The sequence below is a fragment of the Camelus ferus genome, chromosome 8 (assembly GCF_009834535.1).
Source record: "Camelus ferus isolate YT-003-E chromosome 8, BCGSAC_Cfer_1.0, whole genome shotgun sequence".
In the NCBI taxonomy this organism is placed as follows: Eukaryota; Metazoa; Chordata; class Mammalia; order Artiodactyla; family Camelidae; genus Camelus; species Camelus ferus.
In genome coordinates, this window is record NC_045703.1 from 24875764 (window position 1) to 24903095 (window position 27332).

The following is a 27332-nucleotide window of genomic DNA, read 5'->3' on the forward strand; positions in this document are numbered from 1 at the left end:
GGAAGCTGCAGCAGGGCAGATCCCCTCCAGGCTTAACCATTGGTTCAGTATGCTGCCTCGGGCTGGGGCTGCAAGGGTGCAGCTGGCCAGGCTGAGGTTCCCAATTGAATATTTGATACTGTTGCTTGTCCCACCCCACTCCCCACCCCCAGGCCGTGACACAAACACCAAGGCTTTACCCTCCCCGCTACTTAGTGATTGGCTATTAGTCAATAAGTTTGTCCTGTGAAACTCAGCTTCCACTGAGTCCTAGAACAGCTTTGGCTAAAACTGTTATATATAAAAAAAAAAAAATTAAATCTCTTGGACATGCCAGCTTTTTGCTGAGATCGTTAATCCATCTCTCTGGCTGCATAAAGCCAGTCTGTCACACCCGCCAGGGAGCAGGTTGGATTCTGAGTGGATTTACAGGGAAGACTTGGTGGACATGGGGATGAGCCCATGGATGTGCTCAGGAAATGCTGAGTAAACACACAAATGGCCTCTTTCACAGCGCTGCTTCATTTCTTGCTCTGTGCTGTACCTGTGGCCAAGGGTACTTGCTTTTCCCCCAAATATGCATCTTTTTTTTCCCCAATGAAAACACACCTTAAAACACATTTTGATATTGAAGGAAAGCATAAACCAAAGGAGAATTCATGATTACACAAGCTCTTCTTCCTAGCACGAGCATGAGATTAATTTTCGTCTTTAATCCTAAAATATATAATGTCATCATAAATTAGGCTTGATTCCCTTCCTGGGCTGTGGAATTATGAACATTAGAAGTGAAAAGATACATGTGGTTATGTTCGACTCGACAGAAAAAAATGTTTAAAATGTTTTCTTCTAAGAGTTTTTGCTCTTACATTAAGGCCTTATTCATTTTGAGTTAATTTTGTCTGTGGTGTGAGGCAGTGATGTATTAACATTAACATTTGTTTATTTCTATTGATTTTTTTTCTTACACAAGAAGCTCTTCTGATCCCTTTAAGAAAAGCGGAATGACACTTTTTTAAAAGGACTTCCCAACTAGGATCAGTTGGGTCAGAGAAGTTATAATTATAGAAGAGGATAAGGTCTTGCCCTAGGGGAGGGAAAGAGAGGGAAGATGGAAGAATGAGAGAGTCAAGGTATCACTGAAGTAGAATCTCCATGGTGACTGAATAGAGTAGGAGGTAGGAGAAGTCAGTGATATCTCAGATTCTACTTTGAAGGTATCTCTGGTTGGTACCACCATTTTCTGACATCCCTTAGAGGTGGACAAGTTTGGTGGAGGGATGAGATAAATTTCAACTTGTGGAGTCTGAGGTGTCATGGGACATTCAGATGCCCAGCAGACAGCTGAAGTATGAGCCTGGAGCTCAGGAGAAAGGTGTGGATTGAAGAAATAGATCTGGAGTCATCATTGTAATGGTAGTGTTTTAACCACAGGAAAAGTGAGATCTTTCTGGGGAACAGAAGAGGTCAGAGTCTAAGCACAGAATCCTGGAGAATATATTCTCTTAAAAGATGGATGGGCAGTCAGAACACAGGCATAGGAGACCTAGCAGAGAGGTTGACTACAGACTTTTGGGAGGAGGGTAGTCAACAGTCAGTACTGGGAAGAAGTAAGGGCACAAAACAGGTTCCTGGACCTGGGGACCGGAACACTGCCCCTCACTTCAGTGAACTGTAGCCAGAGTTGCGAGATGTGGCAAGAAGCCAAATTACAGTGGGTTAAATAGGAATTTGGGAGTCTGAATAATTTAGTCTGGGGACTGATTCAGTGGTTACCAAATCTGGCCACTCCTCAGAATTATCCAGGTAATTTGTTTAGAAGTCCCACTCCTGCTGAGGACTGAGCAGGGAAGAGATGAGACCTGTTAAAGTTCTTTTCCATAAATTTTGTTCAAAAGATCTCTTTTCTTTTCTTCCATTTGGATTAGGCCCATCAAGGGCTGACTGACTGCAACCCTAGAATTGTGCACGGATGTTGCTGGTTTTTAAAAAAAAATACTTGTTTTGTTGCATTCTAGATGCAACTTAAGGTCCTACCAATTTTTTTTAATCTTATTTTTAGTAGTTCAATTATTGTGATTATAGTAGGGAGAAAAGCCAGTTGGAGATAAGTGTAACTTTTTTTAAAATAACAATTTTATTGAAATGTCATTCACATACCATAAATTTCCCCCTTTAAAATGAGGTTTTTAGTTTTTGTGCAATTATCACTACCACCTAATTTTAGAATGTTTTCATCTCCCTCAAAAGAAAATTCACCCAGTAGCAGTCACTCTCCATTCCCCATTCCCTTCAGCCCCTGGAAATCAGTCTACTTTCCATCTCTATGGATTTGCCTCTGCTGGATATTTCATATAAATGGAATCATGCAATATGTAGCCTTTTGTGTCTGGCTTCACTCAGTATGTTTTCAAGATTCATTCATGTTGAAGCATGTATTATAACTTCATTCTTTTTATTGCCAAGTAATATTCCACTCTATAGATATAACACATCATGTTTATCCACTTATCAGTTGATGGATATTTGCATTTCCAATTGGGGGCTCTTACAATAATGCTATGAATATTCATGTACAAGTTTGAGTGAACATGTTTTCATTTGTCTTGAATATATACCTAGGTGTGAAATTATTGGGTCATATGGTAACTCTATGTTTAACTTTTTGAAGGACTACTGAATGGTTTTTCTAAGTGGCTGCACCATTTTGTATTCCTATTAAAAATGTATGAGGGTTCCAATTTCTTCACTTCCTCTAGCCATCATAGTGGGTGTGAAATATCTCACTGTAGTTCTTTTTCTTTTTAGGATTTTTAAAAAATTTATTTTAATTGAAATAGTTGATTTACATTGACTATAGTTTTCATATGCATTTCCCTAATGACTAATGATCCATGTATCTTCTTTGTACCAATGTCTGTTCAAATCCTTTGCCACTGTCAACCAGGTCATTTGCCTTTATTATTGAGTTATAAGAGTTCTTTAGACATTCTCAATACAACTCTCATTCAGATATATGATCTGCAAATATTTTCTCCCATTGTTTTCATTTATTAATGCTGTTCTCTGAAACACAAAGGGTTTTTTTTATTTTGATGAAGTATAATTTATCTTTTTCTTTGGTTGCTTGTACTTTTGACCTTGTATCTAAGAAACCACTGCTTAACCCACAGTCACAAAGATTTACTATGTTTTCTTCTAAGAGTTTTTGCTCCTACATTAAGGTCTTAGATCCATTTTGAGTTAATTTTGTATGTGGTGTGAGGCAGTGGATTTATGTTAAAATTTATTTCTCAGGACAGAGGATGGGCCCCAGTGGCTCAAGCTGAGAGTTGTGAAAAGGCCCCAGTAAGCATTTGCTACCAGATTAGGCCACAGAGCTATGTGGGACTCTGGTTATACACAGCCATGTGTCTTACACTGAGGGTTTAGACCTATCTTAAGAGCAATGGGAGAGAAGGGATGAGATCTGTACTATGCACTGGAGAAGACTCTCGCAGCAGTGTGCAGAATGCGGCAAGAATGGAGACTTCTCTAACTCAGAGAAGATTGGTGGCTAATTAGGGTAGTGGCAGTGAGCATGAAGAGAAGTGGAAAAATGCAAGAGAATATTCAAGGAGGTAAAATGAACAGGAGATAAGACCAAATGACGTAAAGAATTCAAAACAAGGTACAAATAAAGTCATGGGTTTTATTGAGCAGCTCAAACTAGTTCTGAAGGCAACTGTTAAAAAGAGGCATTCCAAACAGCTTTTGAGTATTTACAGCCTCCCACAAAGGCTGTAATAGTACGCCTTAATGTACACATTATTCTTTGTTAAGAGTCAGGTTCACTAAATGCATTCACCTTTCATTACTTCTTTGCAAGTAATAAAACAATAGAGGCCTTTCAATACTTCAGCCTAGGTTTCTGCACAAGTCCAATTGTGTGAGGTTTGCTTGTTTACTGATTCTGCTCTATAAAAATGGGAGGTTGCAAGGTACCAGAAAGTTATTCATAGCCAAAAGTAACAAAAAGATTTCTTATTCTCCCAAAACAGGAAATTTTATGTTTTCATAATCAAAATAATAATTTTTAGAAGTTTTTTTAAAAAATTAGTTGAGAATTTTGCAGGAATTCATTTATTTCAGTAGAATAAAACAATAAGCAGCATGAAAATGTAAAGTGCTACATTAAAAGCCCCATGATACATAAAATTTGAAGTTCCATTTGCTTAGACAGTTACACGTGAAACAGACATTATGTGTTTTTCCAAGCATGCTATTTTAACTACCTTGATATGTCTTTATGTGCTATGTTGGTCAAAGAAGAAGCCATGAGTTACCTAAATGTGAGGATTGGGGGAAGGAGCTCTAAGCCTTTACCTGCCGGATCCCACATCTGGTGTCAGCCTCATGCTGTAAATAAGGGGTTAAAGTGGGGCTTGAAAAATAATAGTTTTCTGAAGAGACCCTTCAAGTGGGATGAGTAAAAATGCCAAAGACCACTTTTGCTCATTAACTCAACAATGGGGGGTCAGATAAACAACTTAAGGATTTTTAGGGAGCAACAGGAGCTGAAAAGGGAGGAACAAAAAAGATATGCCACTTTCAGATACATGTATCAGGTGCTCAACAAACAAGAAGATGGCCCAGCCGCTGATGGGTGAGGGAAGAGAGGCAACTCAGAGGAGGGTCTGTACAATGCAAAATCTTCTTGGCTTGATCAGTTTTAAAGTATAGGTGCATCCTATGGAAACAGGTAACAAGATCACATCAATCAAGAAGCTGGCTCAGCGTGACTGAGAGGAAAAGGAGGGAAGATTGTTCCAAGCACACGATTAATCTCAGCACAGAAGGGATTTCCTTTTTCTCAGGTAATAACATTACCTGGTCTCCCCAGGTGAGTTGGTGACCTTTTGCTAGGAGACCACCGACCACTGAACCAATATTTCTAAATATCTTACATTCCAAACCAAGACTTCAGAATGTATTTTCTCATGGCAATAAAGTTATAAAATGGTAACTTGTAATTTTCCTGACACATGAGGTCATCATAAAGTCCTTGAGCTTTTTAGACTTTACCAACTTCAGCTGTAGATATAACAGAAACAATCTGTAAACACTTTTAAAATGCTAATTTATTAAAATTTAATAAAACCAGGTATTATTTAATAGTATACAATATGTTCTTATTTTAGATGCAGACATAAACTGGCTATCAAATGAAAATAGAAATTGTGTCTGATAATTAACAGAACCAAAGTCCTATCATAGCAGGAGTAAAAATTAAATTTGCCTTTAAAATCATTTTACAAATTGCCTCTGTCTTGCCCATAATTTCAGTTAGTTAAAACCACATAAGGACTTTATAAATAATATCCCCCAAATTATTCAAGATACATCATGGACTAACTTTTGTGGCCTTGTCTAGAACCTAAAGACCATTTTACAACACTGGGTTGTAAAAAAAAATTAACTTACAAATGCACTTTTAGAGCATAACCTGTTTGAAAGCTGGGGATTGCCTGTATTTAAAAATGAAATTTTCATTAACAGTACTCTCAAGAGTGCCCTCAATGCTGCTACTGAACATGCTGAAGACAGTATTTCTCTGTGATTATATGTTCTCACCAGGCATTACTTATGATAATAAAATTATCTACTAGTCTGTGGAGCTAGCTAGCACTAAGTTATATATTGATTTTGCACTGAAAATTCCCTCTTGGGCTTTGATTAGGTGGACAATCCTAAGGGAGGCTTTTCTAATTTCTATTACTGTTCCTTGGGCCCTGAGTTTTCTATTAAAATGGTACATGAAATATTTCAATATTATGCACATTCCTGGAATAATTAAATTTATAATTATAAAGCAAGGCATATAATACATCTCAAAAGATATACAATTCAAAGCTGAGCAAACATTCAAATCTTAAGATCCTCCTATTTAACTCCTGGAAGAAAATCAAGTGACCTCCTGGCTCGGATGCTTCCTTCCTTAAAACACAGATCTATGGAGGACTGTTTTCCCTCTTTCTTTTTTAAATCTTGCGTGTGAACTGTAGAGAAGGGGATAACAGCATATCAAAGTGGTTACAAAGCATCATTCCCTTTTCAAGTAACATCCAATAATACAGATGTAATCTCATTTCCCTGGAAATGTTAGACCGAAATAGTTACTTTCACTGAAGAATGTTTAGGACACAAAGTCAGCCATAAATTGGGCAATCCCAGTATGTCTCATATGAATCCATTTTAAGCAACCTATTTGAGGGGTTTTATTTTCCCCTTTCAACTCTAATCCCTGTATCATTCTACATAAGTAGAAGCAGAGTACTCAATAAATGGCATTGAGTAACTAGTAATACTCAATGGAACTTAAAACACCATCTTTTCAAGGGCTATACAGAAAAGTATCATAAATTTACATAAAAAGAAGCTGAGGCATGAAAAACAATAAGTTATCTCCCTGTAAAGCAGGTCATGTAGAGACAAGGGACTTTTGACTTCCAGTCCCTAAAACTAAGCAAGACAGAGTCTGAATGTCTAGCTATATTTATACTGAATTTATAAGGATCAAAAAAGGAATGAAGGATAAATACAAAATAATCTTTTTTGTAAACAATTCTTAGATTATACCCAATGCAGAATGTTTAATGAAGCAGTTGAGTCACAGCTCTTAAGACACAAAACAGTATTACAACTCAAAGTCAAATATGTACTCATTGGCTAGATATATTCGTCGGAATATAAGAGCTGCCAATGCCAAAGTCAAGATGACAATCAATACAGCGGATCCACCATGATCAGTGTGGTTGTCTCTTGGCTGCTGGGCCTGGATTACATCTGGTGACACAGACGACCTTCTCTGACTCTGCTGCTGGGCCCGGCGCTGTCGAGGGCTCATGGAGGTATTCTTAGCTACAGGCTGGGCAGGTTGCTGAAGGGGTGCTGTTGTGGGGTTCTGAACTCCATACTATGAAATTTAAAGAAATTTTGTTTGAAATTGGCAAAGAAAACTTACATACATACAGGCTATCTATTCAATAGTACACAGAATCTCAGAGCACTAAATATGACTAAGGGCAGAACTACCGAGAATTCTCTGAATGCTGAGATGAATAACTCACCCTCCTGAATAAGCCAGCAGCACAACTTATCTAGTGCTCATCACATGGAGGAGGAACTTATCAGCAACAAATAAGAAGAGGACAGAGTTTATCCATATTCTCCAGAGATGGCTTTCTACTCTCCTCCAGCTGCAACTCCAACAGTATCTGTGAGGCATCTAGGTACCTCCCTTCTTTTGGGAGAGTCAATGTGGGAAGCAATTTGATTTCCACCTTCTACTTAACAGTCTGCCATTGTAAATGGCAAAAAAGGGGCAACTCTCAACAGTGTTCTTCCTCCAATATTATCTAACTACATCAACAATCACACAGGACAGGAAATAATTTCAAACCATGTTTTTCACAGTAATATTGTTATAAATATTAGATACAGTTTTCAAACGAGGCTTATCCTTTCTCACAACTCCTGTCAACTGAACTGAGCACAAGTCTAGAAGAACCCTTTACTGTGTTTTGGAACTGTGTTACTTTATGTATGTAAAGCATGACCTATTGTCAAGAGTTCCCTAGGTATGTGCTGAGAAGAAAGTGGAGGTGGTTATAGCAGATCCAATGTATCCTCTACTTTGGCACACCTGAAAAGCACTGGACGTCAACTGCTTCCTATCCTTTCAATGAACGCTTGGTCAAAGCATTACCACGATGTGGCACCAAGTGATTCAAAATCGTAAATGTGGTTTATAGACAAGAAAGCGCTACAAAATATGAATTTCACTTCATTTATATAGACACTTTAACTCTACCTGTAATAACCCAATAGCCTTTCTTGTATTGAACACAACTTCATACTGATTATAATAGTATCAGTATACATTCTTTCAAATTAAAAATAAGAATGCATGTTTTATTCGGAATAACTTTTTAAATAGAGTAAATACAAAAGATTTAAAATACTTTTCATTATAGAAGATTTCAATATTTAGAAGAAAAAAGAACATAATAATGTAATTCAACTACTTCTTACAAAGGTAAAAGAATGCGCTACATCCTGGCAACAATATAACATTAGGGGAAAAACTACTCATCTAAATTACCTGCAGAAGAAATTACATTTTAAATCTGACATCACCTCAACATTAAATGGTTTAAATAATCTGAGTTTCTTAAAACTATCCTTTAGAACACTCAAATGTAGTGACCCCTAATACAAAGGTAGAAAGTTAGAAGTAAAAGTTAGTGCTGATACTGAATTAGAGTAGCATGAACTTGGACTTCCAAACTCCAGGGCAGGAACAGTGTGCTCACTGAAGAGCAGATACACCAAGCAGATGCATTTTACGAGGTCTTAGGTGTCACAGGTGTCATACCCATGGAGTGGAACAGAATTACAGTAGCCAGTTCAGCAGCAACATTCCATTTGAAATCTCCCATTCTTCCAACTGTTCTGCCAGAGAAGATAGAAGTGTCTGACAGAGCAAAAGCACTCAAGACTTATAGGGAAATGCGTTTTTAAGGAAAATAAAAAACAAGATGGTATTATCAATCCAGAAATTAGCACAAGAGATTGACTTATCTTAAAGCTTTTATTTTATACATGTTGTTTTTTCCATGAGCTTGAGGGGAGAACACTGCCCTGCCCACATACCTGACTAAAACAGGGAGCCTTAGCCTCACTAGGATGGCTTCACCCCTTTGTAGATGTGTGACCCTAAGCAAGCTATTTAACCTAAGACTCAATTCCCTCACCTGTACAAGGATGTACTAATATTACTATCACTATATCCCTTTGAAGACCCTAGATTTAGGTCAAAAAAAGTCATGACTTTATTTAGGACTGCTTTTCAGACCTTCATTAGTATGGTTAGTATATTTAGAACAAAAATCCTTGAAAACATTGACTTTAGATGACATTTTAGTATGTGTACTTAATGGAAATATTTATATAGATATACTGCTTTAAATAGGATCCTATGTTTCAATGCCTTTTGGATGATATATCCCTGACTAAAATTTAGTGCTGTGATATTATAAAATTATAAAATGCTTCCTATTTAAAACAATTACATCAAGAGAAAACTGTATGACCCCAAGGTTATAGACCCAGAGGAACCAGGATTATCTGGAGGTGAAGGACTAGCTGGGCTAAATTTTGGCAGTTCATATTGAACTGCACATGGAGAATCGAGTTGGTGTCAGCATCTGCAAACCGCTGTAGGTTTGGTGGTAGGATGTTTACATCTTTGCTATTTGCCTAAACTTGTCCAACACACATACTGCAGAATGAAGACTTAAGTCGTAACAGTTTCCATTTCCTTCGTTAAGATCATGAAGATGATTTCCTTCATTAAGATCATTTCTGGGAATGTAAAAGTATGTAACATTTGTATTTAATTATGTATATAAGTATGTGTGTGTGTGTATATATATATAAATCACAGTCACAGATAATTCCCTTGTAATACATATAAATTTTTCTTTAATAACCTAGAATAACAAGCAACTCTGAGGGAGTTTTGTGTCTGTGTTTTAATACAAAATGGAATGGTTTATTCAGAACCTCAATCCCTGGGAAGAAGGAAAAATCTAATAGACTGGAAGAACATCAAACAACCATCAGTATTGTTCCAGTTTCTACACAGCTAAAAAATCTGCATCAAAAGCAACAGATGGCCTGATGTTATCTGCTATATTTAGACTTTGGGCAATCTCTCGCCCCCTCAAGGCTAAAAAAACATAGCTGATCTGGGATTTAACGTATAACATCTTAGTGAATTTACTACACTTGCACATAAAGCAGTTACCTCTAACCAAAACCAGGTTTTAGTTAATTCCATAGTGATCAAATTATATAATCATACTCAGATAATTTACATATAAATGTAATTAACAGCTTAACTTGCAATTCTATGCAACTTATTACTTGTCAGTATTTTAATCAGAATTGATATCAACTAATTACCTGTATCTACGGAAAAGAATTCTGTTTTATGTACTTTAAAATCAAAATGGGTGGTGATCATTCTCTAATGTATAGAAATATCGAATCACTATGTTTTGTACCAGAAACTAACATAATGTTATAGGTCAATTGTACTTCAAACAACAAACTCATAGAAAAAGAGACCAGATATGTGGTTACCAGAGGCAGTGCGGTGGAGGGAGGGGAACTGGATGAAGGTGGCCAAAAGGTACAAACCTCCAGTTATAAGGTAAATAAGTACTAGAGATGTAATGTACAATAAGCTTAATATAATTAACACCGTGTTTGTTATAAATGAAAGTTGTTAAGAGAGTAAATCCTAAGAGTTCTCATCACAAGGAAGAAATATTTTCCTTTTTTCTTTTATTTGTATCTATGAGATATTAGATGTTCACTAAACTTGTGGTAATTATTTTGTGGTTATGTAACCCAGATCATTATGCTCTACACCTTAAACTTACACAGTGCTGTATGTCAACTATATTGCAATAAAACTGGAAGAAAAAGTAAGAAAAAAATCAAAATGGAAAAGACTATTGTAATAACAAAACTACTGTTTGTGCAATGTAACTTACTAAACTCCTTGATTTCTTTGCTTGTATTCCTAGTATTTTTTAATAGTGCCAATCCTAAGATTCATTTATTCAACCAACAAATGTAAACTGACTATCTATTATAAACAAGGCACTATGTCAGGCACTGAGGAGACAGTGCAGGACAAAGAGCGCGCTGATCCTCATGGAACTTACATTCTGGGAAGTGAGACAGATAATAAATAACTAATTATAAGCTAAATTACAACTGGAGTAAGTTTAACTGGAATATGCAACAGAGAACTTGACATAGATTTAAAAGGGACTGAAGACAGATTTAAATACATCACAAATATTAGGAGACTATCCTTACAGGTGAAAGAAGATTACTACCCTCCTCTTTAACAGGATGGTTCTACTTTTTAAAAACTACTTATGATATAAAAACCAATTAGAATTCTAAAACAAAAAGAATTTGAAAAGTAATCTAAATATGCTTTTAATATTTCAAGCTAAAACATATACTGACTAAAATTAATTCAATATATCCCTCTATAATTCATAAAATTACATGGGGAACACATGAAAATCATTTAACTCTTAACATACACTTTTTTCTTATACCTCCCTCTCCAGTCCTCCAAGAACTTCCTTTAGAGCACCCCGTCCCCTGCTTTCTTCAACTTACTTCTTTCTGCCCATCTCACTCTCTGCATGAAAAAGGACTACTCAGTCCAACTTTTTAATGAGTTATTCGTGAGTAAAAAGCAAATCTGTATTTGCCCAGCCTCTATTTCCATTTTCCTGACCCTTTAAAATCTTCTACAAACTAGAAGGCCTCCCTGGGGTGTTGAGTGGGGGGAGGGAGATATAGCTACTCAACCAAACTATCTGTTATGAAAAAGACAGTTCGTGACTTATACATAGAAAGGAAAGTCAATGTTTTCCCTCATAATCATAATCCTAATGATTTAGCAACAATCCAGTCACATTTTCTTAATCAGTCTCTCCAACAACCAAGGCCCACCAACGTTTAAACAACAGGTCAGGGCACAACTAACAAGACCCACAGCACCCATGTAATCTTTCATTCAAAATTTATTAGACACAACGTACAATGGAGCATTGTCCAACAGAAGTTTTTGAGATGATGATAATGTCTGGTATCTATGCTGTCCAAAATGGTAGCCACTAGCCACATGTGGCTATTGATTACTTAAAATGTGGCCAGTATGACTAAGGAATTGAATGTTTAATTTAGTTTAATTATGAATAATTTCAATATAAATTTAGATAGCCACATGTGGCTTGTGCTACTGTATTGCACAGAGATGGTCTAAGGCAAATCTTTGATTCCAGGCCTTTTAGGTCAGTGCCTTAATGCAGCTTAACTAACCTGCCAAAGACAGAGTGCCTATTTAGAAAGTAGCTAATGTATGTATATTTTATATTATTCAGAGTCTAGCACTATATTGAAACTAACTTTTTTAGAAAAGTCATAGAATTCTGCAAGGACAACAGAACATAAAATTTATTTAGTCAGCCTCATTTAACAAAAAAGAAGGCTCAGAAAATATGAATACCTTGCTTAAGACACTATAATTCATTAGCGAGAGAGGTAGGCTAGAATCCAACTGTTAGGAGAACCAAGATACTTAGATATTTCATCACGAGATCTCCTCTTCTATTGCAAATAATGACAACGGCACAGATACAGATATAGATGTAAAAGACAAGACCCATACCGATGTACTTGCTGTAGCACCCTGGAATGTTGTAGGTATATCATCCTGTAAATCATTTAGGGAAAAAGAGTGGTTTATGTCCGACTCAGCGACAGTCTTTCCAGATGAACTGACTTCTGCCTATATAAAAAAGATACACCCAGGAGCAGTGTTACAAGAGGAGATGTACAGAATAACCCATAACCTACTAAGTCCTCTCTTGGATTTATTTTAATTGCTACTTTAATATCAACTATCAATCAGTTAAGTACTGATTACTCATGTGTCTAAAGCTGTGCTAGGTACTTTAGGGAGAGGAGTAGACAATACATATTCTCAGGGAGCTGGTACTTGGCGAGGGGACAAAACTAACACCCATGGTTCACAACCCACTCCAAAGAGCTCTAAAAACTTGTAATTTTCAGGCAAAGTCTGATATGTGAGGCTATTAATAGTCTTTATTGAACATTACTGTAAATATTCCCAGGTTTGTTGATGAAATAGTAACAGATTTGATTATGGGGTGCTGCTCCAGGTCCCACTACAGGGATTAGTATAGGGTCAATATTTTCTGATATCTGAAATTCTGATGTACAAAAGACATCTGACCCTACCTAAGATTTTCAGAGAAGTAATGTTAAGTACAATAGGAATCCTCAGAAGAAAATAACCAACATTTATTCAGCAGCTCCTCTTCCAGGAACCACAATAAAATAGAAGGAAAAATTTCTCCCAAGAACTGGAAATGGAAGGATATTCAGGATGTAGGGAGGTGGAGAAAAGGGAGGAGGCGGCATATCGTCTAATGCAAGTTGACACTTTTTTATGGAGCTAATTAAATTCCAGAAGTAATCATATGTTTGGGTAAAACATGCAGAACAAAAGGATATGAGAGATATATCAAAATATTAACAGCATAGGGGAGGGTGTAGCTCAGTGGTAGAGCACACGCTTTGCATGTACAAGGTTCTGGGTTCAATCCCCAGTACCTCCATTAAAACAACAACAACAAAATATTAACAGCAGCTATTTCTTGGGGATGGGATTATGTATGATTGTTGTTTTCTTCCTATTGCTTATCTATATTTTCTACAATAATAGTTAATTTTTTTTAATGGAAACAAGTCTTTATAAAGTCACTTTTAATATCAGAAAAATAAAACTCCTATAATTCTCTTTATAGCAAATATATAATATCAGTGCTTTGGCTATCTTAAGTTAAAGGCTCTTTATCCTAAAATATATGATCTTAAACTTTACTCAAATTGAATTTATAATCCCCATCACTTCCCTCCATATACATAACAAAAGAATGTAGTAAAATTAGCAAATAATTAAACTAATAGTTCAAATTTATTAAGCACCAGGGACAGTTCTAAATGCAATACATTTAAGTGAGTATTACTAACTCAATCCTCCTAAGAATCCTACAGGTTAAGTAGCATTATTATTTACAGATGAGGAAAAGGTACAGTGTAAGTAACGTCTGGTGTCCTACTACTAACAAGCAGCAAAGCTGAGCTCTGACCTGGCGTTGTACACCAGAGTCTGAGCTTCTAAACACTGCTAGGATATAGTGCTTCTTCTATGAATATATATTATTAGTTTGTAATAAAAAAAAATTATTTATAAAAACCTCAGTGCAACAGGACTACATTGCTTTACTTTCCATCCAGAAGTTGGCAATAAATAAAAGGTCTACATAATTAGAATTTATCTATAAATTTAGAGTACCTTAAAACTGATTTGTCTAGCCAGTTCCTTGGCTTCTTGGTCAGCCTGGCTTGAATCGCTTCCAGATTTTAAAGGCAACAGGACATCCTTCATGGCAAAGCCACATCCGTCACAACAGAAATCTTGTGATCTGGTTGGAAATAATTTTTTTTTCGATGGGTATAAACCAAATACTTGAAAGTTAATTCAAGACACTCAAATACTGAATGATTAAATTTAAAAGAAAAGAACACTGGACAACTATATATCATATTCATCTACACGTAAATTAGAACATTTTGGTAACAATTATAGTTCTGAGACAAATACACAAGTTAGGTTGGTTTAAAAAAAAATCCATGTCACTTATATCTCAATTTAAAAAATCTAAAATTAAAAAAAAAATCCAGAGCTTAGAATTCATTTTTTCCCCAATATACTATCTAAAGATAAATAAGCTTTAGATCTATGAAACAAAACATACAAACTGTCTAACTGCATTGTCCTTAAGATCACACAAAATAAGCCTACGTTAAGTCTGTGGAAAAAAAGTCCATTTCAAAGCTCAGGTCATCTTCAGCAGAAACATATAAAACAGAAAGAAAGAAGCCAATTTAAAATATAATTTACAGGTTATTTCCAGGGAAAAATCTCACAAACCCTACTCATCTAAACAGTAGTAGTTATCATCATCATTTATAATAAGTAGTAGTACAACTTGAAAGATAGAGAACGCGTGTGAAATCCAAAGACACTGCAATCTATCATTATCATTTATAGTAAGTAGAGGTTCAAGATTAGCCTGTTAGCTAGATTATTTCCTAAGACTGATTTGTTTTTCTGTTTTCATTTTCTCCTCTGTATGACTGGAAGTAAATATGTATAATGTGTAAAAATATATATTGTTATATTGCTGAACTTCTTAAAAACCTATTTATTTTGTCATACATCTAGTTCAACATAAAAAAAGACTGAGACCTTGAAGATCATATTATTTATAAATTCATGTAAACAAAATACATGTAAAGTTGTACTAATTTAGAATCAACTATACTTCAATAAAAAAGTTATATTAATTTAGTATTTATTGATGAATATTTTTTATCTCACCAGAAGTTGCACATTGCTGTCTATGTCCTTTTGAAAATCAGTTGTATCCAAATTATTTGCCTTAAAATATATTCACTTTTAACTGAGCAGCCAGATGAAACTCAGAGGAGAAAGTTTATTTTTAATATATTAGTTTATCCACAAGGATAGTATGCTACCATGGTTGAATGCAAAATCATGTTTTCAGAAAGCCTCTAGACTATGAATCTAGAATATACACAGTGAGAAGTCTAAACAAAAAAAGTTTTTGTTTTTTTTAACCTGTACATGAACTGGATAGAAAGTCAACATAGAAAATGAAATAAAAACAAATGCTATGTATTCAAAGTACATATTATAGTTTATGAAAAGTAGTTGAAAGTAACGTATATCCTGAATTTAGGAATAAGTAAAGTTGTTGATAAAACAAGGAGCCTATCAAATCTTCCAGACACTAAAACCTATCTGATTCGACAAAAATCTATGGAGGGCCAATTCTGGGCTGTGCTAGTGTAAGATAAACTATAATTTATTAATGTAATATGTCTGAAGGGTGGCAGGCAGCAGAGTCCAGAACAGGACAATGATCAAAATCAAGAACTAGTCTTAGCACTACTCAAAGGAGAGACTACTCTGAGTCTAATGGCAAGTCTGGGTTACACAGACAGAAGATAGGTACTTGAAAAAGTCAAAAAGGCAATACCACGGGAAACTATGATTTGATAAAGAAAATCTCCCTTGGTTTCTTCCAGATCATTTATTGAGCACTTGCTATGAAGCAGATGCTACAGACACAAAGGTGACAAAGTGGATTCCCTCCCTGCCTTCAAGGAGTTTTTAAAACTTCCATGGAAAGCTTCATCTGTATCATTGTTCTGGCTCTTTTCCATCTATAATACTGCCCAAGTGGAGATAAGTGACCAGTACTGTTTTCTAGAAGATACTTCCCACTGTAGGTTGATACCATCAACTACTTTTTAAAACTAGATAGCACAAAATCAATTCTTCATAGTCTGGTTGCCCTTGGAAAAATTGATCAACCGAATTTCTAAGACAGCAAAACTAAGACTAGATCTGTAGAGACAAGGTAAGTCACAAAGAGACAGAGCCCATCTCCTGATAGCCATTATCCAGAACAGTATTCAGATCTTAACAAATAATGAAATGCAAAACTTACTTTTTGGCAAGCGCTCTTCTTTCCTCAGGTGTGTAATCTAGAGAACCTATGGCTCCCTCTCCTTTTGTTGGCATAAACCCAATGATGGCTAATAATGCTGTTCTTACTGAAATAAAAAGTAAACATCAATCTAAGCTGCTTTGTAAAGAACTGGGTTTACTCTGGAAAGAGAAAGAAAAAAGACTCATAGGGTTTCACTGAAGAGGTACATGTAGGGGTATATGTATTAAAATGATGCAAAAATCTAGATAAGGAAAAGCATATTTATTATTTATTTATTCAGTGATATCAAATTACTTGTCCAAAACAGCTTCAATCTCAAGAGAGTCTTATACTTTATGACTATGAACTGACTAAAGTTACGTACGATTTATATTCACTTTAAATACTCACTACTCCATGAAGGCTGCCAAGTTTCAGGATGATGTCCTGAGATGCTCAAACAGATTTTCTTGCCTACTTCAAATCGTCCATTTGCCTTAGGAATAAATAAGGTATTTTAGAAATTTTATATGTGCGTGTTTACTGTTTTACACATTATAAATATAAATATATTTTATATATAAATAACTTTTAAAGATAGTTTTTAGTGAACTTTAAAAGAATGGAATCTCCAAGAGGACACAGATTTTTGTCCTCTTATAGATACTCTACAAATATATTTGTTGGATTCTGAATGAATATAAAAGCTGTTTTTAGAAGTTGTAGCACCTTTTAAAAACTGAGTTGCACAACTGAAATCTATTGATCTATAAAGATGTCCTGATATCTGCCTCTGTGCCTAGTACGGTCCTAGGCTCTGGGAAGGATCTAAAAGAGGAGACACGCAGAAACGTGGATAAAACCTAAGTACCTAGTGTCCCCAACTAGATTTGGAGAGGAAGGCTCTGAGATGAGAGTGATTCTCAGAAGGATGATGGAATTTCATATAGGAACACAGAAGTGAAAGATGAGAAAGAATGATTTCAATTTTGTCTTGGTAGAAGAGCTACTGATGATATCCAGTAGGCAGGTAGAAATTTAGACATGCTGATGTTAGAAGAAGATAATACATTTTTGGTACCTGACTTCACAAAGGTGATCGTTGAAACCATTTCATAGAAATAAGAGAGAACAGCTGTAATCTGAACTTATAGAATATATTCATACTTAGGGGAAAGGTAAGGAAGAAGAAGTAGGAAGTTAGAATATAAGCTCCACATGGGCTAAGAATTTGACTTCTCTGCCACACCCACAGGGTGTGTGATATGTGTTTAATATTTGCTGAATGAAGGTTTGAGAAGACTTTCAAAGGAGAGGAAGTGAACCAGAAAGAGCAAATACTAAAAATCAATGTATATGACCGCACCATTGGTGAACAGCTGTTGCCCCAACTTCCCCCACCAGTCTCCCCATGCGCCAGCCCCAGCTTCAGACCACTCAGCTCTCCCCATTATTTAACAACTAAAAGAAGAGATCCCTAACCCTGCAGGGCCTCTCCAGGGCCTCCAGCTCCAGACCCGCCGCCAGCATTCACAACTCTCAACAGCACCTAGTGTTTATTAAGCAGCTCTATGTACCAGGAACTGTATGGTGTAATTATGTTTACCACACCACACACATCCCTTTTGACAAATGAGAAAACTGAATTTCAAAGGGATTATGTAACCTGCCTGTGGTGTAATGGAAACAGCACTGGCCAGAATCAAGGTTTATTGGTTCCAAAACTAGTGCTCTTTCCACTGCACCAAACACTATATACAAAAGTAACCTTAACTTGGTAATGATGGATACCTTTATCTTCACCATTTGCTACCTCATGTGTCAGATGTTTAACTTAGGTGAATAGGATGAAGACTGAGAAGAGGGAGTGGGATTTCTCAAACTGGCTTCTGAGATTGGTGAAGTAAGCATGTTTCAGCAGGGTGCTATGTGTGGGAACCAGAATGCAAGAGGTTAAACCAGAATAAGGATGTCCTGAAGGTGACCAAAGAGAAAAATGGGACAGAAGCTCAAAGTGGTAGCAGAGCTACAGAAAGGTTTTTGTGTTTTGTTTTTTGCTTCTTGCAAGGTTACAGGATAATTATAAACACATAAATGAAAGGAAAGGAAAGCTTAACAAGTAGGAGAAGAATTTACTGATGGAATAATATCCCAGGAAAGATAAGAGAAAACTGGGTCAATAGTTTTCCTTCACATGGAGATAAAATATGTGAAGATGGAGAGAAATTCTGAAATATAAACAGTAATAACGCAGCTAACATTTATTAAGGACTCTGTGTCAGTTCTTATTCTAAGAGCTATAGGCAAAGATGAGGAAGTTGAAGAGCAGAGAGCATAAGAAAGGTGAGAAGCTGAAGAAGATGATGTGATTAAGAGGTACAATAACAGTAACTCCCCTTTACTGTGTACTCACCACATGCCAGGCACTGTGCCTAGCATATTGTGTGCATTAATTCATTGAATCCTAACAACCACACTATGGCAATTAGCATCACTAGTACTTCTCAGATGCTTCAACTTCCTAGAAATTTTTTTTTCCAGAAAAAAATATAGTCCAAGGTCTGGTCTCTAAAGACAAAATAATAATAATGGTCCACTTTATTTCTTTCTTTTTCACTTTATTTCTTAACGAAAATGAGTCTGCAGACTATACTTTACAGCCACCATGAAGAGTTAAACCAGAAGCATTCGAAAAAGCCAAGAATTCTTACCGTTAGGAGAATAATGCTTGGTGGTTTCATGGGATACTCTGGTGGTAGTACTATTCGTCCATGATACACTCCTCCATCAAAATCAGAATCTGGGGGCCCTCTAACTGTGAAGTGCCATTCAAAAAGGTTATCCTGAACAAAAATAATAACCAGCAAAAATCAGTAACATTAAAAATCTGGATCATTTTTATCAGTGAGTATTAGAAATATTCGGTGAGAAAAATTCACATTTTATATTATTGCTAGAACAGTTTCTAATGCACCAAATGCCTCACGTATAAAAGTTATAAATAAAAGCTATTTAGGGAGGAAGGTATAGCTCAAGTGGTAGGGCACATGCTTAGCATGAATAAGGTTCTGGGTTCAATCCCGGTACCTCCTCTAAAAATAAGTAAATAAATAGACCTAATTACCTCCCTCCACCCCCCAAAAAAACTATTTAATCTAGCTTTCATGTCCCATAAGGGCTAAAATCTTTTTTAAACAAATGTATTTTAAAATGTCTGAGGGTTGTTATATAGTAATAAATAAGATTATAGATTTATGTATTTCCTATTACATTAGTTCCATTTATTTTCTCTGAAAAATCTCTTTTGGAGCCCTGAAGTTTTAATCTAGACTAATTGCTTTCTTGACACATTCCAAAATTCTTGAGTGTCTTCTGGGTTTACTGGAATCTCAGTCTTCCTCTGTGTTTTTTGGTTTGTTTGGTTAGTTGGTTTTTGCATTATTTTGTTGTAGTTTATTGTCAACTATCTTCCTCTGAATGGGCTATAAGGAAGAAAATCTGTGTTCTTGCATGTCTGAAACTATTTATTTCGACGTCACACTTGATTGTTTTTTGATGGGGACAAAATAAATGAATAACATTATTGAAAGTCACTTAATCTTAGAACAGATTACAGATTTAATTAAACTGGAAACTAATCCTTGAATCTCAATTAGTGATAATTACTATTTATATAATCAAATAATTTACTATAAATTTGGATTATTTTAACAAACTTTTAAAACTATCCCTCCTAGATGCCTAAAAGCTTATTAGTAAGTGGTCAGTAATATTAACACATACACTGTTAACATCATCTTACAGTTCCCAGTAGTTCATCATTTACAATATTTGCACACAAATTACTATATTTTATTCTATTACCGAGAAAGCCAGACTGGGCACATTTAACTAACTTCCTTTCACAGATGAGAAGACTGAATGAAGAGAGGCAGAGATGTTTGTACCAAAAGCCCAGAGACGAGCTGTAGAGACCCCTCGAAGGGCTAAGTCTTCCAAACTGTAGTCTGGGGTTCCTTCCACTTTTCCTCACTCATACTTAAGACCTAAAACAAATTTAGTATCTGAGGCCCATTTTATAGAGATCAGAAATGTGTTTCTTCTAAACTATCTGATCTGAGTGCCTAATAGAATTATTCAGGAAATATAGGGAATAAAATACATCAATAAACCATATCAAACACATCTGTAATGACTCAAAGCAGTGCAAAAACAATTTTAAGGAACTTCTTTAAAATAGTTAAGAATTAAAATTCCATATGTAGAAGACAGAGATAGAGACTGACCTCTAAAGGCTGTGCATGGTAATGATCTGTTGGATCTTTCAATTCTGCTGCTTCTTTCATTAAACGTTTAACAGCTAAAATAAAATTCATAAGATAGATTCATTTAAAATATGCTTTTCCAAGTGATTTACAGCACAGATTTACAAACCTAATGAAAAAGTTTCTACTTCAACAAAACGTATAGAGGACTAGTTCAACAAAGCATATGATTTAATTATAGGATAATAGTAATAATGGAGGGGAGGAAATGGTAGCTAGGCATTAGAAGAGTTACATATTAAATTAAACATATAGGGAAGTCTCATAAAGACAGTGTTTTTATTTAGTAAGTACTTATATACATTTCCTATATGGTAGCACTCAAATTATTAGTTCATGTAATCCTCAAAGCAACTCTATGAGATAGGTGCTATTTTTACTCCCATTTTCCAGATGAAGAAACTGAGACATGGAGAGATTATATAGCATATCCAAGGTCACACAGCTGGTAAATGGCAGAGCTAGGATTCCAACACAGGCAGTCCAACTCGACCTTGATAAAATATCTATATTAACAAAAACGTGCCCTCTGGAATTTGTGCTCATGAACTCCTTATATCCTCAGTCTCTTGGGACTTTCTACTCACTATCTTGCGTTAACTTAATGGCACTGTCCCCTGAGGTCACTGAAATCTCCACAGTCCTAATCCTTTTTGAAATGATTCTTCGCTTAATTTAAACCTCCAATCCACTGACGCCATAACTTTCTTCACCCCACCTCTACCTATACCTATATTAACTTCCCTCTTTATCCACACTCTTGGCTCTTGGGAGTTCCTCTTTCACACTTCCCTAATAAAATTCAATTCTGGCTGACCCAACCCAATTATGTTCTTATTTGGAGTCTATATCCAAACAGCTGAGCATTACTCAAGGGGGTTTAAAAATCACAGCGACAGGCACACTGATGCTATAATAGAGTTATTATCTCAGCTTCCATTGGGACACAATGCCACCCAGGTCAGAAATGGACTGGGATATAAGGCCCTTTCAGTGATTCTCCCTGATTCAAAACCAGGCCTTGAGCATATGAAGTTGGCCACATGGCATAGCTCTCTGGTTCCCAGAAAGAAATATCACTGTTATGGAATAGTCAAGATTCAAAGTACTGCCTGGACCTAGGGCTAGAGCACAGTCTGCCCCTCCTGCTACTCCATTTCTTGCTACCACAGGGCTAGTGAGAAACTTTTTCCACTCCAGCTCTTCTCTTATCTCTGCAAGGTTACAATGGAACTCTCCAACCACGGTAAGATAAGTGTGCCAGGGAAGGGAAGGAGGGTGGGGAGCGCCTGCACTCCTACTCCCATTCTTCCTTTTCATGGAGGCCACATGATCACTCTGGATCCCAGCTCTAGGCTCCATGGGCCTCCACATTAGCATTCTTCACATGCTCAGGTAGCTCACTGGACTTTGGAGACAAAGCTCCAGCTAAAAGGATCTTTTACAGGTCACTGTCTCATGCATCTGTTTCTCTTGGAAAGCAAGTATCTTGATATTATCAATCTCCAAAGCATCAGTAAAATGCAGGAGACAGGTATATTGGAGGATGTGAATCCACTGTCATGCTCCCCAGCTGCCCCTTCCTACTCCCATAGTGAAGGCATTTAAGCAAATATTTAAAGACTAATGTTTCTGCCTAGGAAGACCCTGCAAAGGTATCCATTCAACAAATATTTAAAGAATATCTGAGCCATGGAGATAGAAGAATGACCAAGACCTGCTTCTAGCCTTCAAAAATCTTGCAGTGAGAAAGACATGAAAACAATTACAATATAAATAATGGCCAAGTATGTACAAATATAGGGACTATTAGTCTGCCTAGGGGAGCTGGACAAGGCAGAACCTTAAAGAAACTGGAAGGATTAATAGGAATTTCAGATGGGAAGGCATTCCAAGCAGAGGTTCCAACAGGGACCACGGCATAGAAGTGAGAACTGCTCCACCTGGAGATTAACTTGGGCAAAATGGATAGATGGTGAAAATGCAAAGGAGCGTAGGAGTGGTGGGAGATGAGGCCGGGGAGGAAGGCAAGGATCAAATCATGTGCTGCCCTGTAGACCAAGCTAAACAGCTTACTTTCAACTTTATCCATAGCTCCTGCAGTTTTTTCAGTTTGAAGAGTGACCTAATCAGCTTTTAATTTGTTTTATCTGATCTCGTGACAATAGTAACTGATTAGATATATGTATGACTGTGTGTAGTGGCGCCCACATACAAATGCACATGTGTGCGTGTGTGCTTCAGGGTAGAGGACGGAGTAAAGGAGTAGACCAAGAGACCAAAGATGACTCCCATGGGTTCCTGAGTGGCTATAAATTCCTGGGATAAGAAATATTAGTTTGAGGGAGGAGAGAAAACTGATTAGTTTGATTTGGTGTTTTCATATCTTGGAGAGATGTTTTCAGTCTGTGGGCAATTCGGGTAAACATATTAAATCACCAGTAAGTTCCAGGTATCTACAGCCTAGGAGAAGGGTCTGAATTAGACGTGAAAGCTTGAGAATGATCAGCATGAAGGGGCAGTGGACGCCTTGGGCATGGATAGGATAACTCCTAGGTTTCTGAAGGAGGCAGTGGGTGCCTTTGCACCCAGCCTTCATATGCCAATCACCTGCTGAACATGCCCAGAGGCCCTTCTGAAGAAATCTGCCACAGGAGGTCTCCCTACTTGTACTCTGAGACCTTACTACCTTGGCCGGAAGAGACTCAAAAGGAGATCAGAGAGCTTGATCCAAAGGCAACTACTGATGGACTAGTCAGAGGCTTAGGAGGTGCCCCCACATAGAGGTCTGCCCACAACCACAGGTCCATTCCAGAAAAATCATAAAGAAATGTTTTCCTATCTATAAAACGGACAAACTTACTAACCATTTGCTAACACACTGGCCCCTAACCAGTTATTTGTATTGTCTTAACTTAATTTTCCCATCCATACCTCTAAGACAACTCCACATCAGATAAGGAGAAAAAGGGTTCTATCTCTTACATTGCGCAGTGTTTTTAACCACCTCCTTTTACACAAGCATTACTCTAGAAATGCAAGACTGAGAATAAAACGAAGGAAACGTTTTCACTATGCCTCCTAGCACTCTGAAAAAGTCCCATATCTCATCTCATTCACCTTCTTCATGAACTCCAAATTATCTGCATAATAACCAAAAAAGGTTTTAAAAAATTCTTTTTCAGAATAGCAACACTCCCTTAGAGGAAATGAAACCAAAAGGAGGAAGCAATTTATTACATAGCTAGAAGCATGTCTACCAAAGCTTAGCCAGCTGTCAGCAGGTCATTGAGTCTAGAAACGTACAAAATTCTGCAGCATTTTTAAATACGTATCACAATCTCAGGTATGATAACTTATCAAAACTGAGCAATGTCCTCTGACAACAATCTCTTGGGACCTACCAATCCTCCATTCCAAACTGCACTGTTACTCAAATTTTCATTTATTCTCTGAATATTCCACTAAGGAACTTGGTATCATGTGACAAGCAGTCATTCTACATTTTTACCTACACAGATTTATTAAAATCTAGCACAATCTTAACAATTTAATCATCTGACCATCTAACCACCTTAAAATCAAGCTTTTCTTTTCCTCTCTTCCTTTGATCTCCCTTTTCACCCTCCAGGTGTTCTGTAGGAGATGAGCTGGGGGCAGGGGTCATAAATCCACTGAAACGGAATCATATAAATGTATTTCTTGGAGAGTCCACAGGCTTCATCACATTTTTAAAAGAGTCTGTGGCCTCTCAAATGTTATGACAGATTGTACAACACTTGGTTACCTAGAATGTTTCTTAGCCTGAGAGCACTCAAGTTAACACAGCTCTGTTCAATCAGTACCCTCAGGCTTTCCTGGAATCTTTGCATATTTTTAAGTTATTTAAAAATCAAGGATTCACAACATCAATTCTTTCCATGAGCATGCTAATCTTACTGATTCTTAATGAGAAGTTGCTTCTTTGGAAGAAAAAAAAAAAAAAAGCAGCAGCTGCAAGAGTTGGCCAAACCATTACTAACATCCTAGGACCACCTCTTAGAGCAGAAAGTGGGATTTCTCCCTCCTAACAAATTTATCAAGGTACAGATAAATACCATTTGTAGAACCCAATGATTTGTTTCAAGCTTGCCTTAATCTGAGAGAGCTGATTATTTCCTTGCACCCTTAAATACACCAGAAAAGAATTTGAGGCTAAGACTGTTCGGCTGCTTCTGTGCATGAAGCAGGGGCACTAAATATAGGAAAAGAAGTCTCTATGATTGATCACAGATAATACACCACATTAGTCAGTATAGCAAAACTCACGGTTAGCTCTAAAGTATACGGCTCAACTAGTTTTCTCAGCTTTTTGATTAAATGGCTTAGTCCGGAACATTTCCTTTGTGTTTGTAATTCCGTACGCCGCAAATGCTACAAACCGGACATTTACACAACTAAATCGTCAGATGCCAGTAGGTCAAACAGCTTCTAAAAGTCCGGTGGCGGCGACGGGGAAGGGCTAACGACCGTGTCCAGGGCGCAGGTAAGGCGAGGGGCTGTTAACTATTACCCACCGACATCACTACACCTGTTCTCGGGAGGCGTTGAAAACCCAGCTCTACGCGACGAAAAGGAGGAAAGGGCAGTCGGGGTGCGGCGGGACGACGGCCAGTTCCCAGCTTTGGCAGCCGGTGCCCGGCCCGCCGCCCTGCCCCGCGGCCTGCACCACCTCGGCAGGCGGCGGTCTCGCGTAGAGCGCGAAACCGGGAGCGCAGCCGCAAGTGGCGGCGGACGCGAGCGGACCGCGGCGCGGGCCCCGAGGTCCGAGCCACTCCTCCCTCCCTGTCCCGGTGCAGCGCCGCCCCCCGCTCGCAGCCCCGCTCACCCGGACTCTTCAGGTTGTAGCGGGTCTCCATGGCGGGTCGCTGGCCCGGCTCCGGCCTCCCGGCCCGCCGCCGCCTCCTTTCCGCGCCGCCGCCGCCCGGGTCTGAGCGCAGCTCGGGCCGACCGAGCCCGGCAGAGGAGCCTCCGCGGAAACCGCCCAGCCCTGGCTGGGATTGCGGGAGGGACGGGAGGCTGCGGGTGAGGCGCAGGCTTCGCGGTGGCGCCGCCTCCTCCGCTTCTCCCCCGCCTCCCTGAGGGCTGGGCAGGCGCCGGCGCCGGCCGGGGTGTCGCTGAAGCGGGGGCCCGGGCTGCAGGTCACCCTCCTCGTCTGGCCGCGAGCCCAAGCCCGCCGCGGCCGCCTGGCCTGCGTCACCCGCCCTCGCCTGGGTTTTGTGAAGTTGCCCTGACGTGGCAGTCGCTTCGTGGCCGGCGGTCGGCGCGCCCGCGGGTCAGTTCGCCGGGCCCGCGAAGCCCGCCCCAAGATCTGCAAGAGCGGGCGGCGTCCAGATCCTCTCGCTGCGGCTCCCCGGGGGCCGCCCTTCTGCCCGGCGCATCCGGGGACCCCTGGCGCTCGCGGGTCTCACCGCGGAGCCGCGGGGTCGGAAGCACCCGGCCCCACTCGCGGCGGGCGGAGTCCGGCGCGGGCCCTGGAGATCGGGTTGCCAGCGGCGTCTGCCAAGTGCTTTGTTTTCAGTAGCTGTTTGGGTGAAAGCAGTTCAGTCAGGAAGGGAGAATCTGGTGATAAGGAAAAGGGATTCTATAGCATTTTCCCCCCTGACACAAGTGCTTAGGTGAAAGCACTTAAGCGTTTGAGGGACTTTTAATGAAATAATTGAATTGGGGGAAGCATACAAATATGAAAGGTTTAAACTCAAAGAACACTCTTCATGCTTCATTGTCTAAAGAATGGGATAGAGAAAAAAGGACAGGACTGGATTCTGAAGTCTTAAAGGAAGAGCAAAGACTTGGGAAAACAGGGAGGGATTGGGGTGGTGCAGAGAATGAAAAGGAAGGAAAGAATTCTAGCCGGGATGACGAGGGTTAATCAGATTGGGCAAGTTTTATTTTGTTATGTAAAAACAGAAAATTTTATTTTTGAAAGGTAGCAGAATATACCACCCCAAAATATGCCTCTTTGGTATAAGGAGTATTTTAAACTGATTATTTTTGAGAAAGAGCAGGCTCAGAAGCTCTGAAAACGGAGTAGAGGTTACCCTTTTGTAAGGAAAATTTACATTTGTGTCTCCCTCTCTGTACCTGGAAGAGAAGGTTGATTAACTTGCAAGAGAATCTCAATGGAGAAGGCACTGACACCTGTGCAAAACCTCCATTTCCCCTTCAGCTTTCTTTTGTTTTTAGTTGAAGGTGGTATTTAAGGTGGTGGCTTTTGGAGTTACTCCATTTACTGAGGTATTCGTCTTAACGTGGCTTGTTTTTCTTTTGTTCATCTATTACAAGGGATTTCAGACAAGAACTAATAAGATAGAGGGGAAATTATTTTTCCTCCCCTACATTTTGTTGTTAAAACTAAGAATCTAAAGTAAATTGAGGTCTTAGTATCTGATTGTATCAGCCCTTTATGAAAAGTGAAATTTGGAGGGTATGGGGGGAGGAAGTGGAGGATATTGAAAATAAAACTAGATAGTATCTTTTAAACTGTTCTGTGATGCTGTTTTCTGAAAAGTACATTGATAACCTGATTGGCCCAGATATGCATCCAAAACCAAACCCTAGTGTTATGCTTCACTCACTCTGTGTTGAATCTTCAAATTGTCTAACACTTGACACGTTTACCATACCACAGCTCTGCAAAAGCTGGTGTTTGTGCGATAGTCCTCACAATAAAAAGGCTTCTGAAGCAGGTACTGTCATTCCCATCTTGTAGAACCCAAGTTTGTGTGCCTGGCGCACAGTG

The 27332-nt window shown here is 38.2% G+C and overlaps 1 protein-coding gene across 1 annotated transcript; it reads right to left on the minus strand.

Annotated features, from left to right (window-relative positions):
- Positions 1 to 4085: 4085 nt before the first annotated feature.
- UBE2J1 (ubiquitin conjugating enzyme E2 J1) lies at positions 4086 to 26012 on the minus strand. The gene is made up of 8 exons (XM_032484581.1): positions 25419 to 26012; positions 20513 to 20586; positions 18938 to 19069; positions 16638 to 16722; positions 16245 to 16350; positions 14000 to 14129; positions 12287 to 12406; positions 4086 to 6934 (listed from the first exon to the last, which is right to left on the minus strand). Exons 1-8 carry the CDS (start codon positions 25447 to 25449, stop codon positions 6656 to 6658), a joined length of 957 nt encoding a protein of 318 aa, XP_032340472.1. The 5' UTR covers positions 25450 to 26012; the 3' UTR covers positions 4086 to 6655.
- Positions 26013 to 27332: the final 1320 nt, after the last annotated feature.

What these genes read in the sequence shown, in the direction of transcription:
- UBE2J1 (XM_032484581.1), bottom strand. Translation starts at nt 25,449, where the DNA reads ATGGAGACCCGCTACAACCTGAAGAGTCCGG. An exon ending in TTGGCAGCCTTCATGGAGTA is followed by an intron (nt 16,351 to 16,637) that starts GTGAGTATTTAA and finishes TTTTTATTTCAG; the next exon opens with TAAGAACAGCATTATTAGCC. An exon ending in AGAAGAGCGCTTGCCAAAAA is followed by an intron (nt 14,130 to 16,244) that starts GTAAGTTTTGCA and finishes ATTTCCAACCAG; the next exon opens with ATCACAAGATTTCTGTTGTG.